We start from the raw sequence: 20,236 nt of genomic DNA, 5'->3' as shown, positions 1-20,236 counted from the left end.
AATAATGAATTATATTGCACGTAATATTCAACGGTCAACATGACTACTAATTGGGAGGGGTTATGAATTTGGCCTCTGTATGTTTGTAAACAGAATCACTCCAAAACAGGCCAACACATTTCAGTTGAACCGTCAAGGTCTGTAAGAAATGGGCAAACTTAGCAGAGAGGATGGAAAGGTTCCCTCATTTCTTTTTATATGGTTGCCTGACTGGCACATCTGGTCATGTGGCCAGCTCCATTTAAAACAAGATGACATTCTGATTTTATTGGATCACTCGTATACATCAACTACCAGGAGGCTCAGGAGAGAAAATGTGGATTTATTGACATTTTTTAAGTCTTTATCATTCATTCCCATTGGCTGCCTCTTCCTCACGTCACCTGCGTGCGTCAGTAACACTACTGCCACCTGCTGTCTGGTTGACCTAATTGAACACTTGAAATGTTTAGACTAACAAGAATTATGAGGAAAAATACAACTTAAATATTTAAGACATGCTACTGTCATACTCATAAATTATTTCCACTTTTATTGACTTTACACTGGAGTAATATTCGACATTCTTCATTGCTAAGACTAAAACAGACACACGCAGAGATCATGGCTCATGAAAACAGATAGATCGATAATAAAGGTTTTATTTCATGGAATAATTAAAGTACAAATCTGAGGTATTTCAGGAATAACACAAACTGTACATTTCCAAAACAAGAACGACATATAGGGTGATATTGATATACAAAATCTTTAGAAACATCAATACTTTTTCCACCAACAAAGAAGAAAATGACAAATAGCAGAAAATTCAACATGGTAGGCAGTTCAGTAAATAAATAAAACTCTAGTTTGAGGGCAGCTAGAGCAAAAAAAAGTCTCACATTTATATTGATGTGACTGCAACAATAACAACACATTACAAAAAGATTGAAAATGAATGGGTACAGCAATGGAATTCACATCCACTATTGAAAGTACTGTATATGAACCATCATATAAAGAACTATAAATGTGTAGCCAGATTATGATAGTATGAACACCACTGGAGGAGATAATTCTGATGTGTTGATGTGACAGACGTGACAAAGAAGAAACTCTTATCTTACAATAGTTGCTGAAACAAGCACCACCATATACCAGCTTGTTGACTTTAGGATTCCAGGCGAGCCGATCCTAACAGCCCAGCAGCTCTCGCGCTGGTGGGCACATTTGTCACCCCGTCCACAAGGAAACCAGAAACCAAGGTTGATTTCTCAGGTTCCCCTCTGCCTCTCTGTGTAAACAAGTTACACCACGGGTGCAGCCCTTGATGTTCAGGAGAGAATCTAAAAGTGATTTCCAAGACACTCAAATTGAAAACAGGAAATCTTTCAAGCTGCCCTTCTTGCTGCTCTGGTTGTTCTCTCGCATGAGGATCTTGCTGAGACGCTGGACGACCCAGTTTTTTCCTTTGGGGGGGCACTTGGTGGCAGATGAGCCTGACCCTGGAGTGCTGGACGAGCTGGATGACCTGAAGAGAGACAGAGGAGATAAAGTATGTTCATGAATGGTAGGATTACTCTTCACGAGTAAGCCATTAATCATGGACATGAAGTTGGTTAGGGGTCATGTCTACATATACATGATTCAGTTTGTTCTTGGCGTCAGTTTACTGTTCTTTATTTAAAGCCATGAATGGCCCAGTCCACTTTATCTTTCAACAGTTCAGGGTTTTGGCAGGGCCTTGCACTCCACTGGCCAACGTCTGCGAGAGGACCAGAGATAAACAGTGAGGTGACCTGCTTTAGCACTATTACTGACCTCGGCTCTTTTAACTATAAATCCACTTTTATTTGGCCTTAAACACATCTTCACACTACAACATGATATGCCATTACACTATTATGTTATTCCTGTTAGGTACCTTTTCACTACTCAAATAAATGCTGACTTTTTGCTGCCTGTAAAGCTACTAAGTAAAACAAAAATGAATCACACAACTAAGATGAAAGAGATTCAATATGATCAACTACTGCTCTGTTTGTGTTAGAAAGAGCCACAGACATGGTAGAACAGCGTCGTACCTGGGCGTATGAACAGGTGTTTTATCTTTGCCGGGGGTCTTCGGTGTGGTCATGCTGGGTCGGTGACCTGACTGTGGCGTCCGGTGTTTGCCGCCGCTACCTGGGGTGCAGGGGTTCTTGGTCAGAGCAGTGATGAACTCCCGACTCATGCCTCTGTGCCTGGAAGTCTTACTACAGGTGTGGCAGGTGGCCATCTGGACGAGAGAAGGACAGCAAAGCTCTAAATCAACACCTGGACGCCTGATCATGTCAGAATCGCGCTAATCTCCACTGTTCTAAGACCACCTGTTAATGACTGGTTCATCATAATATAAAACTTTACTTTCTCTCACCAAGTCACAACATGGTATTAATATACACAGTCACTTAAATACTGCAAAATGCAGCGTATAAAACTGTGTTACATTGATGTTTATGGTACATGTAAATTACCACAAATGTAAAATACGACAACACCAATTTGAGGTGAAAAACATGTCTTTGAGCAATGCATTTATTAAATAAGTCACACTAACACAGGCAATAATAACATATATACTGCGAGGACCCTTCAGTGTTTGCTTGCTTTATTAAGTATCCAGACTACAAATGAAGCGCCAAGGATCATAAAGACAAGTGTTGATATGACTGCAGTCACCCACAGAGGACATGATGAACTACAGCTGGCTGCATAAGAATGTACACAGCAGAGGCCAGGAAGCCACTTCATGACACAACCGACAACTCTGCTCAGCATCTCCTGGATTATCTAACCTTTTTGTGTCCATGGAAGTTGGACCTGGAATATTTTGAGCAAGACAGAATACATGAGCCAATGAGGGGACTGAGCGGAGCTGGGGGACACCAACGGGGTTGTTGCCATGCAGTTCCACCTATTCAGGGTCCGGATGCTGTAAGAGCCTGAAGCTAAACACCTGTCAGTATGATTAAGACGTCGCCATGGTTGAACAACATGTGTGGCATCCCAACTCTCTTCTGAGAGAAATGAAAGTGCAGAAAAACTCTCAAACATGAAGTCAACTTGCGAGGACAGACCGATGACCTTTGAGACCAGGGAGGTCAATTAACTGTCCCTGAGGTCGACAGCTGGAGGAAACAAAAAGTGCCCAAACTATTTTAATTCTTGGGAATATCAAGATGTTATTTGAAAAGACATTAGATGCAATACATGCGAGTAAACAAAAAAACAAAAATAAAACAAAAATTCAAAAGAGAAAGTGAGTCAATAGGAGAGAAAAAAGTCCAAGTGAAATTTCTCCGTTGTGTGATGATTGAAAGGACAAAAGAAATGTAGTATCTATAATCAAAACGTGGAAATGTGAAAAATAGCAAAATGACTATTGGGATTATTTAAATAAATGAACCGTGAAGGGAAAATGTTGAATCATCCAGGCATCTTGGGATGAAAAAGTAAGCAAAATAATTGACAATTGAAAATTTGCATTTCCCGAAGTAAACCTCCCAAACTATCGAAAACTTTAGACTCAAGCAGAGCCCTTCAGAACGGGCCATAAAGTGCAGGCCGTGTCAAACCCGCGCGCTTGACAGTCCTGAGAGCTGATGTGATGGAAAACTCACCGACACGAACGCAGCCATTTCAGGTTCTGACAGGTGTTTCAGAAGCGTGCCGAGAGTTGGGTTTCGTTGCCTGCGAGGACAGAGTTCCGTTCTTGTTGGACGTCTGCCGTTCGAGTGTTTACAAGTCCAGGCTGCGTGTCTGGCTTTTTATAGTCTGAGCTAGTACCCGTCCCACCCCTCCTCAAAGAGAGGGGAGGGTCACTAGAGGATGGACAAACGTCCGGTTCTGAGGGCTCGTCTGACTGGTGGGAATACTCGGAAATGTTTACATTCTCAACGTCTCACAAGCTGGAATCATCTCCACATCCTGGAAGCTCATCAGATTAAATCTTTCCAAACAGAGCAGCGGAAACCTCAGAAAACTTACTGAATCCATCAACTACATATTCACGCATGAGAAGAGCACAATAAAGTCAAATAAAGGCAGTATTAAACATTTTTTTTTTTTTACTTGGAAGTCGCTGTTCTATTGTATTTGTACAAGCCTTTCTCAATACATCGGTCCCAGCCACGAACGCTAACTTCATACCAAACACTAAGTGTCAAAATGTCTATTTTTAGGGGGAAAACGTAAGAACAAGATGAAGTAGTGAAACGGACGACTCACAGAGCTAATATCACCTCTAAAGGATCATATGGACACAGAGACCCCGGCATCCAAATCCCTTTTTTTTCCCCTTTAATATGCTGCCACAGCAAACGCTAGAATTATGGCCCTTATCAACAGTCCCCAGCAGATAGACCTACTTTTTTATACACAACTTGAGAGACAGTCGGGAAGTATCTTCATAATAATCCTCATTAAAACTTCATTAGGCATTTTTGGATGGACTTCCAATATTCTGCCTCAGACTCTCTCTCTCTGAACGTAGCTGACAAAGATCCTAAAGTCCCATTTTATGAGCCCTTTCCGTTCAAATTTCTGCCCATCCATTTCAGTCACGGATTACATTCTTCCAGGTGTTCTTTGCCTTGGTATTGCTGTTCACCAATAAATCCACCAGGGGTAACAGCCCAGAGAGAAAATTTTATGACAATGACAAACTCCAAAATAAACATGGCGACTGTGGAAAAAGTATTGATAATGTACCCCTTTTCCACATGAGACAAAACAAAGGCAGTAGACATTGAGGCGACTGGAGGATGGACAAGTTCCGCCATTGTTACGTCTTCTTTGTATCTCAAGAGCAAAAATATAGTAAAAATATGGTAAAAATATGTAACATTATAAATCAATCTTAAAATGAGGATACTAAATTGTGTTAAAAAAGAAACAAAAAGCATAATTTTGTCAAGAATGTTGTACACTTTTCACTAGACTTACATAAATAAATGCACTAGTTGCAAGTCCATGTAATGCACTTTTCTCCAGAAATGAAACAAGTTCCATATGCACACATTTTTAACATTGATTTTTAAAAGCAAACAATTTGCAGTCTGCTCTATAGGTCACGACATCCATCATGTGCCCGTTTAATTTAAACTAATCCAGAAGAATAATCCGAAACATGGAGAGCACGTCCTCAGAGAGAGGGACACGTGAACCCGTGCCGCTGAGATTTTAATACCTCTGTCTAATAGAAATGTTGGCAGTGAACCCATGGCAGCACATGGCGCCCCGGTCCACCATATGTCAACAGTGACACAGAAAAGCTTGAAGGTAGAAAATGATCAACAAAAACACAGCCAGAATGCCAAGATTAACTTTCTAATTTTAGGAAATCCCAATAGAACGGGATGGAAAACTAAATAAGCGGGATCTTAGTATTAGGTTGCCCTTCGACTTAATTCCCGCCATCGGTCATTGTCAACGTTTTATCAACACGCGCCATATGAACACTATTTCAGACCCATTTGTAAAAATATGATCCTATAACACTAATTATAGATTACGTTTATAAAGGTTAAAAAGCAGAAGCACAAAACCCTTTTCCCGCTTTGGTGCTCGCTGATTCAGCTCATTCTCGACATCAAACCACTCTTTAATTTGGCTGTTGAAGACTTGTTGTTGAAGAGGGAACTGGATGAGCCAGCTGTAATGTTGGCAGACCATGAGGTCATTGGCAAGAGGCAACAGATGACCACTCCCTTTGCTATTAAACCTTATTTATGCCTTTGTTACCAATATTGCCTTTTCGGTATCCATTTCTTGTGGCCCTGTGGAAAAATGAAATATTTTTGTTGTACCTTAGATCATATTTGAAATACCATTTCATTTCATTTTATGAGGTAATAATGAGGTAGCACTTGATATCTGAGTGAATCCCCACCTTCCCCATTATTATGCCTTAATTTTTAAATACCATGACAAAATGCCTCTTGCACATCTGTGTTTTAAAAACAAGGAACTTCATTCTTTTTAACCACTCTAAGTGTCTCCTTTGGATAGTTACTGACCTCTGTTTCCCATAATCTATCTTTACCACAGAGGAGTAGGAAAATGAAAAGCACAGTTCACCGTTATCGTGAATATTTGGGCCAAACCAATTTGCAGAACGTATTATGTGGCGCTTTATTCAGCAGGGCTGAGTAACTCGTCCGGGAAGCAGTGAGTCATGAAGATTTGTTCTCAAGTCGCCTCAATTATGGACAAGAATGCCACCGACGTGGGTTTAATAGCCCAGGCTTACAAGGCTGTGTGACACACTGTTCAGATTTATGAGGACGCGAGTTTAACAGAAGTGTCACGCCGCTTCGTTCCATACGGTGTATACACTGGCAATTACACGTAAACACAGATCCAGATGAATCGATTGTATGGATGGACAGAGCCTTCTAATTATAGCAGCTGTCGGTCCACAAATACCACCCTTCCTGTCTTTCACTCTATGCAGCCAGAGGTCAGCCAGGGTCATTTAGCCATGGCAGTATGATACCACCCAAGAGAGGGGCAGCGTAGCCGCGGGTGATGGTATCCACTGCAGAGAGGGATGGCTTGTTTGTGCGGTGAAGTTTTAAAGAAGCAGTTTTTGCATTGGAAAACAGCGGTGCACGTCAGTGAGTCATTTGAGCCGAGATCGATGTGACACTATCAGGGCAAAGGCATGAGAGCACAAGGGGGATCAATACTCGACCATCATTGTGAAATAAATCTAAACATGGCTCCACACTGGGATGTTGCAGTCACATTGTCTGGAGGAGAACCCGCCAAGTAAACAGTCAGGGAAACTCTATCTGACACGTGGCCACACACAAACATTTGTTTTAAGTACTACTTGTAAAAGACTGACACACAAATCACAAATATCAACTCAACTTGCAAAAATATATTCTAAATAATGAAGTATTTAGGGATTTCATGCGCGTTAATCCACTGTCATGATCAGGTATAAACCCATCTACTGCCCAGAATGACAGTGACAATGACAATGATAGAAGCCCAATTTCTACCAGGTGCTTCTGCACCACGGAGCAGTGCTGAGGTGGCTCTCTGGTCCTCCTCATGTTGCATGGCTTATTTCTGAGCGTGAAGCACGAGTGTGTTTAACTACAATTTGACTCTGCAAAACCATAATTTCAGGAAAATTACAAAAGGACTCAGATTCAGGAGAATTTCCTTGATCACTCCCAAGTTTCTCTGTCCAAGTGAAACAACCTGTAGAGCTGGGGAGAGAGCACCACTGGAAAGCGTGCTAGTCTTAAAAACTGTTGTGACTCTAGCGCGGACCTCCACAAAGTGCAGCCCAGGGTCCATATGTGGCCCTTCTGCCTGTATTTTTGCAGTCCCCCATGAACACTTAAACTATACAAGTGATATGTAGTAATTTTTCTGACTTTGTTCTGTTTCCTTTTTAGTTCAACAGTTAGTACTTCTCTTGAAAGAAAATTGGAAATATATTTTGAAATAAATTGCCTTTTTTGTAATGTTTCTTAAATGTCTGGTCCATAGTTTTATATATATTCAAATAAAATGAATATAAAATGAAATAGTTTTCATTGGTTTCATAGCATATTTATACTCATTAATATCCTTACTATTTACTATTTAATCTTTTTAGATATATGTTACCTAAGTGAATATTGTTTTCTGTTTAGTACTCATCGCCAACTATCTTTGGGGATGATGGCCCTAGCTCTGTAAACCAGGTTTTCAGGTACCGTGTTCTTTTATTCAACAACTAAACAATCTGTCACTGTCCTTCTGAAGTCCCTCTGAACATGCTCACTGATGCACTGAGGTATGTTGGAATTCTTAATGGTGCATGCACACAACGAAATTATGAATGTTTTGGGCTAAATACTTCAATATTTGACTTTTGAAGCGTTGGAGTTTGGAGGTCCCTCAGTACTATTTACTGGACATATTTTGTGACATATATTTTTGTGAACATGAACCATTAAATGTTTACTTTAAATATTCTCTTCTCATTTCTTCTTTTCATTTAAAATGAAATGCATACACAATTTCAATCAATGAGATCAGAAGCTTGTGATTATTGTGATAAAATATGCAATTGAATGAAATATGTATGAAAATGAAATATGGAGCCAGTTTGAAAGGTGCGATAGGTGATTGAACAGTTGAGGAAACTGCAAATGGAGTCCAACTGTCTTTCTTTTGAATCTCTCCAAAGCGACCAGCGTTGTGACTAAGATGTTTTATTTTGGTGCTTGAACAATTAATTTATGGTTGGCAGTTGAGAGGCGACTTTACTCACCCTGCCTTTAGATCTACGTTTTGGTTTTCCCTTTGTTCTAGGCCCATCTAGACTCGACTGGAATGCTTCCAAAGAAAGGCGGCATCCAAACAACATGGGTTTCACATGTGCATCAGATACTTTCGCCATGTGGTTAGACTTAAAGACAAATTGAGGTTCTTACTAAAGCTGCTTGTTGCTAGGGACTACCCGACTAATGTAACAGGTGCGAAGCCACAAATAAATGCTGGAGAAAATTTGTCGTGGCATGTTTTCTGGGACTGTCACAATAAAGAATTTTAAAAGTCAAAGTTAAAGCCCACATGTATCTCGGGCCCCCAAATGGTGACTTCAAGATCGCACGTGTCACAGCTGATGACAAGTTGCCGCATCCTTTGAAGATACTGTACGTGAGCCCCCACACGTGCAGTATACTGTAGCTCTGCGCGTTCCCTTCCTGCTAAGTCGCCTTTGTTTATATCTGAAAGCTCAAGGCCGAAGTCCTTTTGTTAGTCTACATTCCCAAAACATCCTCTGTTTACTGTCATCCCCTCAAGAGCCACATTCTGCAGCAGCATTAGTCACATTCACATGAATACGACAGGAGGTGCTTGTAAAAAAATATAGCGGTGGATCAGAGCTGGGGCGGAGAAAGACAATAGACAGATATGGCTGAAGGTGAGTGGCAGTAAAATGCAGCAGATATGGAATATAGGGCATCTGTGAGTGTGAGGGGAAGAGGAGAGTGGTGGTAAATGAGGTCAACAAGAAGGCCTGGAAAATTACAAGGAGTAGAACCTTTATATGGAAATGGTCCCACTTGGTGAAAGGTTTTGCCCCATGCCACTAATGTTCTGTCACATCATCTTTTCCATTTGGAGAGCTTGTGGTTTCCATGTATTGTAATGCTAAGTGCATGAGACACGTGGCAATGTTTGCGGCAAGGTGGACTCTGTTGGTGGGGAAATAGTGAAGACCTTTGAGAAGACAAAATATCGGTACACTGAAACGTTGCATTACTTGATGGTGCTAGTTTAACAATATTTTAGGAATGTTAAATCCAACAAATACTATATACATTAGTGTTTTTCAGGTAGTGTAAGGGCCAACATTCAGTAACTCAAATTGAAGGCAATCTGAACAAGACTCCTTGTAATAGACAAAAAGATAGGCAGTAAAGACCCATTTTGTTTAGTATGTGCCGAGTCAAATAATCAACTGATCTGCTCCACACTGATGTAGCATTATGCCCGTTTAAGTTACAGTGTGCGACTCCAAAATAGCAGTAAATAGAGTTTTGCGAGCAATAGATGTTTTTTTATTTGTCAAAGACCCCACACAAGGATAAAGTGGAAACATCACAACAAGCAGAACGCACAGCTCCCAACATGAAAGTGCATTGGACAATGGTGGTTTTATGAGTGTTTTTTTTCCAAAAAGAAACGCCATTATAACCAGAACAAGTCTGCTGCTTGAGGAACTAAAGTTTGTCGTCCGGACAGCTGAAGGAATGGACCGAACCCTTCTTCTTCTTCTTCTTCTTCTACATAGACATTTTTAGACACATAATATTGAAAATTTTCTGTACAAACAGATTTTTAATCCCTTTAAAATAATGTACATATAGTAAAAAATAAACTGGCTCTTGCAAACTTAAAACCGATATGGCAAAAACACCCATCACAACTCATATATCAGGAGAGAAAAATACGTATAAGTTCTCTATCAGACTTAAGTACGGTCTAATCTAGATGCTATAAATCCATGCTCAACCATAAAGATCGGCGGATTAGAGAGGCGGACAAAACAGAACCCTTCTGCTCCTTTTAGGGTCTTCGTTTTCCTCCTAGAACTGAAGTCCAGATCACTTCCATAACCAAGCCGAGATAATCAGCCTGGGACGAGTAAACACAGCTGATTCACGCTGCATAGTTGTGGCGTGAAATGGAGCCAATTCCAGCCACACAGACGTTCGCACAGATGACAGCACATGCAGTGTGAAATGAATACAGTGTGAGAGGCAAGGGATTTACACCTGCAGTATAAATACAGTACAGCAACACTGAGAACGAGATTGACTGCACATCTACTCCATGCTCACGTGCCTGTGACTAGGAAGCGGACAAAAAGTAAAACAACACATTCCTTTGTGTCTTTTTCTGGTGTTCCACAGTCCAGAAACAACAAGTGTGCAGTAACTCATCGAACAGAAGCATCTAAATGTGAAAGAGATAAGCTTGAAATCACAACACCTTTTATGGTATTTACGCTTTTGTCTTTTGAGAGGAGACAAGTGGGTGCGAACCAGCTCACCGAGGCCCTCACATGGAGCCATGTGCTCATCAGCATGGTGCCAGCGATGTGAGCAGGAAAATGGTCCACATTCCCTGCTTATCTCCTCTCTCAACCAAGCTCTCTATTCAAGGTATCAGTTTGCTATGGCCTGTCTGTCCAGCTCTGAAGTGTCGCCTCGCCTTTTGTTACTGGCTCCTATCCATCCTCCCCACTTCAGATGAGTGGCTGAGAGGTTAAAAATACCGGCAAGGACATGATTAGGAGAACGACCGCTTTACAAGACAGTCACGAGACACAACACACAGCAGAACGGTCTGAGGAGAGCTGCTAAAAACAATGATGTTTATAAAAAAAAAGTTGATCAATATTAAGTAAATCTTTTTCACCCGTACAATAATCAGTGACTCTGTTGAGAAGAAGGCTGTGGTTCAGCAGAGGTTCCCCATTTCATAGTATGATTGTACTTTGAATATTTTGTTGGACTATTTCCTCTCACATGGTTGCTCTTTCAAGTGTTCATTCTGTAGCGTTCTTCGCCTCTATATTCATCCAGGGTGACAAAATTAGCAAACTACAGGTGGTGTAATTCATTAACTGACAGAGTAAAGCTAGTAAAGCTGGCCCTGTTGCAAAGTTCGGTAGAAAATGAAAAGTCATTCAGTTTCTCTGATTGTGTTTCATGCCAGTTGTTATTGTGCATTAACTTAGATCAGTCTTCTCAATTATTTTCTCAGCCCAGCCAGGAAGAAGTAAACGTTTGGCGCGCCCCCAACTCTCCGACGCCTATGTAAATAGTATCATTTGTCTACGAAATTACTATAAGTAGTAGTCTGCATAACATTGTATCTCTGTAAACATTAAAGAAAAGAAAATAGAAAGTAATATTCCAATATTTACTACATTATTTACTTCCAAATTAACGTTGTTTTTGTCTGTATCAGAAGTGCATCAATTTGCCTGAAATAAAAAAAAAATCTTTTTTTTTTATTCTCGTACGGCAAAAAAGCATGTTCCCCCGGCATTGCTCCACGCCCCCCACTATTTGAGAAGGACTGACTCAGATGGAGCATCAACAGATCTGAGCAGCTGCCGAGGTCGACTGTGACAGTATTGGCGGTTCACAACCAATGAATTCTTGCTTACTTTTACTTTTAGGAAATGGGGACAACAAACAAGGTGGCCAAAACAACAAGTCAGGATCAATATATACACTATAAAAACAAACAAAAAAACACACTGGAATGAAAGACACCAGACTGTCATGTCAAAGAGGATGAAACAGTGGCAATTGATCATAAGTTTGTACCCATCACAGTGCTGGGAGAGCGCGCCACAGGCGAGTCATCTCATCTTTATTATTCAAGGCAGAATGTACTTTGACCTCTGCATACAACTGCATACAGAATAGTAGCATTCAAAACGCGTCTAAGAGGCTATACTGCCCACACAAATACAAACTATAAAAGACTCAAACTTTTCCTTTTCTCCCTCTCTGTTTTCACATTCTCGTTCACCTTTAAACCCCGGAGATACAGTTGCTCACTTCGCCCATAATCATGTATATTCATGCTGAACATCCATCTCTGTCCACTTCTCAGCCACAGAGTCGACAAAGATATATCAACAGCGGGCTCACAGTGGTGAGGGCGGTGAATAACTGCATACTTAATCATCCAAGCGACTTCTTAATGAGGTGGCTGCTGCTCCCTCCAGATCATCACTTCATTAGGTTGATGTCAGAACACCAAAGTGGACCATTCAGTGGTCCTTTCCTCACGGCGCCGATGTGAAAGGGGTTGATGGGAGAAGTGACCCCACTGCAGTGCCCTTAACTGATCTCATCAGGAAACACAGCGCTCTTGCTTTGGCTGGTTCCAGTCCATTATCAGGATACAAAGAGAGGTGTTGGAACGCAGCAGAGTTTGAGATCTATGAAGTGAAGGCAGCAACAACTATATTGCTCAAAAACACTTTCAAATCCTGATACGTTGTTTGAGGGCGATGCATGCCGAGTCCAGATAAGTTTAGTGAACAAAAGCTGCAAAGGGGAAGAAAAATGATGGCTACCTGACTGGCCTCTCTCTCCTGCTATGCATAGGTGAACCAGACCTACAGACCCTACAGACATCTCCAGCAGAACGTGACCCAAACCCCACGCATCAGCAGAGTAATGTATCAGTACACATAATACGCAGCTCTTAAATGACAAGTTAAGAGCAATTCAATGTGTTCCACTTATTATCTTGCATTGTAGACAGTTATTTTTAATAACAAAACCTAAAAAACACTACTTTGACAAGGCGCCATGTAAACCGCACCTCTTCAAGCACCCAATTGAGCAAGACAAAAAAATGGTTTGCATCTATGGCAAGCTCATCCAAGTGCCATGATCATTCAAAAATAATGCAGAAATTCACTCACAATAAATTAACTTTCAGGTCCTTTGACTTTGCTAGTGTACACAGATTTCCCCCAAAATCCATTGATCATTTACCGAAGTAAAATAGTATGTTATTACAATGTAAAAGCATCATTATCATGTTATAGTTCAAAATGAACAGCTCTATGACTGTACACTGCTCCATAACAATAACCAGCTCAACAATGTGCTTGTGAACAACTTTCGACAAATTCAAAGAATAAAAAAGAGAAGTGCTCATGAAACTTTTCAGCAACCATCATCTATGATAACCTTGGGGTTTCATTAAAAAGCACAAATAAATAGGACAAAAAGAAACGCTACATTTAATTGAGCTAGTGATGCTGTTGGCCTACATTAACACAAGTGAAGACGGCAGTGGAAATGGACCAATGATACCCATCATTCACACCTGAGTGTAGAACGCTTAAAGAAATTTTACATCCGACATTTTGGCAAACCCTTTTACCTTAACAAAATTCATGAATGTCTCACCAACTTACCAGAACTGATGATGACTTCTGGTAGTTGCGTAGCAGACGCTCTTGTATCGGCGTGAGTCGCTTGCCTCTGGCTTTTCTCTGCAGTAGACCTCGCTCCCTCATAGTTGGAAGTCGTTTCGGCTTCAACCTCATGTGGTGATTGTCAGGCCGCAGCCACTGATAGCAGTACGGACAAACTGCGGTGCTTTGCAACAGCCTGGATGACTCTCCTTTCAATGCTGAGGACAACAGATAAGTTCAAGTAAGAAATGTTCATCAAAGAGTCAAAACCAATCTGAAGTGATATTCACAGACTTTATGAACAACACAAACCTAAATTTAAGCTTGGTCAAATCATACATAAATGTATCTATTCAAGCAGATGTGCTTCCTGAATACAAAAGAAATGAAGAATTGTTGAATTGACTGCGATTGACCATAAATGACAGGTACAAATCTAGTAAATATAAACATGAATGTATGATACATGCACTTATTTTATTCCCTTTCCTTGAGACATGAAGTACATGAGCAAAAGAAACATTATCTTACTTACAATTCATTTTTATGTGTCTTTGGCTGAAAGAAAATAACAACACACAACAATTCATTATGATTCATTATTCAGATAAAAGGCACCACAAAACTCCACAAGTCACAGATTATGAACATTTATAGACCATTTTATCACTCTACTACATTTAGTAATGACGTTCACATCTATAAAGGTAAGCACTTGCAGCATATGCAGCGTTCTGGAATGTGACGATTTCCATTTAGCCGTCAGATGTGATGTATAGTCTGCTCATAGCCAGGTATTAGTGGGCAATAAAGTGTTAATATTCAGCATAATGGATGACAATCCATCCTCCCTCCCCGCGTGCCTGGACCTCACAGGCTGCCAATCATTCTGGACGTCCACCAAAGAAATATCTGTGCAAATATTCTCACTAAGCTGCAGCTATGTTCAGCTAAAATTAGCTCCTGGCTTGAATCAATGAAGGGAAACCTTCTGTCCCTGCCGCACGTGAGGTGAGAAAACACAGCAACGCGGCTGAAGGCCATTGAAGCGGAGGAGGGGGCAGCGGTAATCTGGGGTTGACCCGTTTGTGAGTGCGGAGGCTTCTGGTACCATCTTTCTGTTGACTAAACAAGTCATTTAATGACTGACCTTGCCAAAACTATGAACGACGACTTCTGAAGAAGCATGTCTTATCATTGACAAGATGTCAGTATACATTGTTTACTGTGAACATTATTTGTGGAGTTATTTTACAATTGCAGTCAGTCATGAAAGGCATGGGACGGAACTAGTCGCAGGGTTAAGTTCAATAGTTCTGACTCAGTCGCTTTAACTTTGGTGTTGTTTTGCCACTGCCCCCGTTCTTGCTGCCCATCCAGTGACACCACCGTCAGGAACAGTAAACCATCCAGAGGACTCCTTCCACACAAATCTTATTAACATAGCTGACATGCATCTCCTTTTAAGCACAGGCAACGTGTGAGGCGATGAACACTAAAGATCCAATCTCCCACGCACACACTGACAGCAACTGGAAGATTTGCAATCCGCAATGAACAAAAAAAGGATTGCTATAAATAAAACTAATCCTATTTGGGATAGAAATGTTACACTGGAACCCGAAATAATATGTCCTGGCTCACTCAGTAGACAATAATTGCAACTTGGAAGTATGTACTGCAAAGTGAAAACCTGGCCTGAAGCAAGGTATGTGGTCGCTGTTATGGTGGCGAGAAGCACAGGTGTTCACAGCGCTTCATGTCTTCAACATTCCCTCACTTGTTATATTTGTGCCGCAACCAACACAGTTTCCTTCATTTGCAGTAATACTTCGTTCAGCTCCATTTTCCGCGCAGGAGGATTAATTACGATTTAACATGGGAATGGTGATGCTACATCCAGCAAGCACAGGATGTACTGACCTGCTTAAGTGCGGGCAACAGCTGTCTGGTAATATAGTGGAGAAGCGCCAAGGAAGTCACAGGCATGTGGCACCCCAAAGTGTCTCACTTCAATGTGATAATACACACGATAAGCACTGCTTCCTCTCTGTACTCTGTGGGCTACAAGTCGTCTCAAGTGCTGTGACATGTTTTTACAGGTGGAGCTAGTATTGCTCTCTGTTCAGTTTAGTTCTTTTGGAATTATTTTTGCATTTGTTGTGTACAATGCATTGTCATATAAAGACGTTATACTAATTACATTTATTATTGTTTCATGCTTGTTGTATCATGACAGAGGTAGTCTTCTCTATGACTGGTAGGGCTGTGTATCGGCAGGTATCTTGCGATACAGTATGTATCCTGATACTGGAGAGGTGATATGAAACATTGCGATATATTGTGGCACTGTAAGTTCAGCAATATATTGTCACAAAATCAGATGATGTTGTACAATATTATGTGCATGAAAACGAGTTTATTGTCATGATGTCAGTCTAGTACATTTCGCACAGCAGCAGAGGAGTGAATAGCTAACTTAATCAACAAAATAACATTTATATTTTATCTGTATATAAATGTCACAAATGCAGCAGCATGTCCAAGGATCTATGTATTAATCTATGTATTGATATAGACGACTTAAAATATCAAAACAATATTACAGTATCAAGTCAATTTTAGCAAAAATATCAATATAATACAGCAGAATCAAGTATTGATATTTTCTTTTGCCCCTAATGACCTATATATAATATAATTATATAAGTTATTTTGATGTGCAGCGGTGGAAATTACATTATTACTAGTGAACTGGTGATAAAGAAGAGAGAACGGCATCTAGAATGAAAAGGCGGCGCCATAGGACAGTAGTGAGGTCTGCCATGAAGTATACCTTAGAGACAGTAGTTCTGACACAACACACAGGAAACTGAAGTTGCAAACATGAAGATGCTCAGGTTTTCATTGAGAGGGATTGGGAAAGACATGATAGAAATGGTAATTTCAGAAGGACATCTCATACAGAGAAGTTTGGAGACTACGTTAGGGAGGCTTAGTGACAGTCTGCCATTAATGTTTCTGTTCCAGGCCAACAACTTATTTAGGTATATTAGAATTAGATGTAGGTCTGTTCATTGTAAAAACTGTCTTGAAACAACATCCAAAAGCAAATCCTCAGTCCTCTGCTGTTACCAACAAATCCAAGGACAAGACAATCACATAGACAATCTCTGGTGTGCCTGAGCAAATACTCCTTCCACAGACCGGCAGAGACACACAGTCAAAGATAACACTGACACTCTAGACCCCCAGAGGAGTTGTGGTTCATTAGCCCTATAAACATCATCACCAACTTGCAATTAAGCTCAAGTGACAAGAGTGAAGGCCAAAAACTGTGAAAGTAATTGACAGTTACTCGAAACTAAAGATATTATCAATGTTTAGTGGGAAATATTTTATTTACTGAATCCTCTGTTTCAAAGAATTTAATGCACCAGTTAAAACTACAAATAAGCATTATTCTGTTATATTCCAAGCACTGAATTAGTTGAATAAGCAGCAGGCATCTAATATATCAGGATTCCCGCTACAGTTTGCAGAACGTTCCGTCCCTTCATTGGGCAAAAAAGCTAATTAAACAATAGAACAACACAACTCATACTTAACTTGGCAGGAGGTTATAAAGTCAAGGACATGACATGACTTGGAAATGACAACTAGAAGTTTCTAGTCTCGAAAACATAATGACAACAAGAACAGCAACCAAGAGGTGTAATTATACAAGTATAATTTCATTATGTACTACTAATTTTTGATGGAGCAGGGCAGCTGTTCTCCTTGTGCCTTTCTCTGGGTACTCCAGTTTCCTCCCAGAGCCCAAAGACATGCTCACTAGGTTAATAGGACACTCTAAAATTGCCCCTATGGCTCTTATAACCACTGAAGTAGTTTAAATAAGAGGGATTTTTTTTCACCAATTACAAAATTCATCTCAATTTATGTTGAGGCCAGTTGTGAGGCCTTGCTTTAAACTTAACAGAGGTTGTGTAGCTTCATAATAAAGAATACATTCTCATATATTGTACATTGAATACAGAAACCTTGTTAAAAGTTAAAATGATCCATTGACTCACTGCACACCCTCATTATAGTGGGCAGTCATGGATGGTGAAGAATGGAGAAAAAAGTGGGAAGCAAAAACGACAAATGGAACCCACGACCGATGATAAAACTGTATATAAACGTTTCAACTTCAGATTGGAAATACAACACTTTCAGGAGACATTTGTATTTTACAACGTTATACAGGTTCAACCCAGGAAACGTACATTAGGTATTGTGTACGTATATCGTTTTTAAATCAAGTAAAACAGTTCAATACTCGACTGCACAGCTTATACTAAATCATTTCAGATAGCTCAGTGCTGTAGCGCTACCTAGCGACCATCTACGAACATTGCTCTAACGTGTAGGAGTAAGAACACGAGTGTAAAGGAGATTAAATGAGGCAAAAAAAAAATACTCACAGCAAGAATCTTGAGAGCTCTGGACATTTGTCTTCATACATCAAAGACGCGTTAAGCAGAAAGTTCTCCGTCATTTTGAGAGAGTACGTCTAAATCTTCCTTTCAACCGAGGTCATCCGCCTTTAACACGAAATATATTCATAAACGACAAAGCAGGTTGCTTGGTTTGGTAACCAAAAACGGCCTTGTTTACTATCCACTTTCCTTCCAACTCTCATTTAGAAAACGCGACTAAAGGCATGTTCAGTCGCATAACAGTGACGTCACGCGATGGATCATGGGGGATTGAGTTTAAGTGATGTCCAGCGTTTCAGGAAGACGAAGTTCAGACAATGAATAAGTAAAATATGTGAAGACATTTAAGTTAATGGTATAAACAGAGACAAGAGATGAAGAGTTATACAAAGTGTATGTTTTTAAAAAGTGCTTTACTTCATGATATAAAAGCCTGTCCGTCAAATAAATGTGAACTGTCGACTTAAATGTGGTTGTGTTCAGTTTTATATTGGAATAAATGTATCTTTTAGTTAGAACGCAGCTGCTCTAGAGCCACTTGACGTCATCATACGTCCATATCGGTTGTTTCCAGATATAATTACCCGGAATGTGACACGTCTGCGCGTCAGACCGACTTTGCACGTGAAAGCAGTCGCACTGCTGGATGTTGGGAGCGTCGGGATCGAGGAGGAAGAGGAGGAGGAGGGACGGCGCTGTTGTGTGGGTGTCAGTGGGCAGCATTTCGGCTGTGGGTATCACGAGAAACAAGACGAGGGACAAGCGGGCAGGAAGAGAGCCGAAGTTGAAATCGCCTCTCCTCCGGTACCGTGAACGGGCTTATGAGCGTCAAAACTGCAGGATGGTTTCGGACCAAGGCTTTGCGCACCTCATTTCGACTGTCTGCTGCCTGACGGTGAGTAAACTCGTGTCATCCATCACTCTTTTGCTTTAGACAGACCAAGGAAAAGCAGTTAAAAATAACGGAAAAATGTAATTCTACGTCAAATTAATTAATAAAATATGATGCTTTGAAAAATTCCTTTTTATTTATTTCCAACGAATCCCATTTACATCATCATTTTAATGGTTGTTTTATATTTTTGGTGAACTGCCAAAAGTCTTTCATTCGATGCATATAGTGTACATTATTGCATTTTAATTAATGCTGTCAGTCGATTAAAAAATAATCGTAATGTAATGAATTAATCGAATTAAGCGCATTTTTTATGTTATATCTGCTAAAGGTCTCCTGATAAAGAATTTGAGTTCTAGGATATTAAAAATTTGTAGTGCATCACTAATCAATTAAATACAGTAAGAAGAGAAGATTTGTCATCCAATGTTTTATTGGTGAACTGTGCTTCATGAATGAAATCCAAAAATAAAAGTCAAGCACATACGCAAACCAGTTAGGCCAGGTGCATTATTCAAAAAGGTAAAACAAATACAGCAATACAGTGAAATAAATAAAATAAAGCTGTCTTCAAAAATGTAAAACAAACAGCAATACAGTTCATTAAATAAAATAAGGCTGTTTTCAAAAATGTAATACAAATACAGCGATTCAGTTAAATAAATAAAATCTATAATAAAATAAGGCTGTCTCAAATAGGCACTTAAGCTCAATATAGCAATTGAATGAATAATAGAAGTATAACATGCCTCTAAATGAGGCAAAATGAAGAACCGTTGATACTCATAATTAATTGCGTAAATTTTTTAAATGCGTTATTAACGCGTAAATAATCGATATAACGTGTTAAAATGACAGCACTAATTTTAATTAATCTCTGTGGTGTCCAAATACCTCTGTCTTTGGTATTAAGCCTTTTTTGCAACATTTTGTCCAGTGGTTGCAATGTTACACATCCTGATTTCGTCACCTATCATTATACGCTAAAGACTGCTATTGTAATAAGATAATATTTTGTGTTGCATCTACCCCTGTCCCTAGTTATATTTACTTCAATTTCCACTCAAAATAAGTGGACAAAATGTGTATCAGTAGGAGACCTTTAATCTACATGTGACAAAACACCATGTCATAAGGTGTCGCCTTTGTTGTCATATATATAGTATGTATTTTTAACTGTCCACAAAGGTGAAAGGGCAACTAAAATGAATTGATATATAAGGAGTCTTGAAATGAGTGTGTCAACGTGTTTTGAGCGGCAGGAGGACTCAGAACAAGTTTATTAATTCAGGAAAGTAACACGAAGACAGACAATGACTCAGCGTTCTTGCTTCCAATTGAGTGCTTGTACTGATGGAGACA

The 20,236-nt window shown here is 40.0% G+C and overlaps 1 protein-coding gene across 1 annotated transcript; it reads right to left on the bottom strand.

Moving 5' to 3' along the window:
- Window positions 1–346: 346 nt before the first annotated feature.
- c4h18orf21 (chromosome 4 C18orf21 homolog) lies at window positions 347–18,223 on the bottom strand. Its single transcript, XM_053864117.1, has 5 exons — window positions 17,965–18,223; window positions 14,031–14,053; window positions 13,496–13,713; window positions 2,064–2,257; window positions 347–1,510 (listed from the first exon to the last, which is right to left on the bottom strand). Exons 1-5 carry the CDS (start codon window positions 18,036–18,038, stop codon window positions 1,348–1,350), a joined length of 672 nt encoding a protein of 223 aa, XP_053720092.1. The 5' UTR covers window positions 18,039–18,223; the 3' UTR covers window positions 347–1,347.
- Between the last annotated feature and the right edge of the window lie 2,013 nt (window positions 18,224–20,236).

This window comes from Synchiropus splendidus, chromosome 4, assembly GCF_027744825.2.
Source record: "Synchiropus splendidus isolate RoL2022-P1 chromosome 4, RoL_Sspl_1.0, whole genome shotgun sequence".
NCBI lineage: Eukaryota > Metazoa > Chordata > Actinopteri > Syngnathiformes > Callionymidae > Synchiropus > Synchiropus splendidus.
The sequence above is the reverse complement of the archived record's forward strand: the minus strand, read 5'-3'. Positions and strand labels throughout refer to the sequence as shown.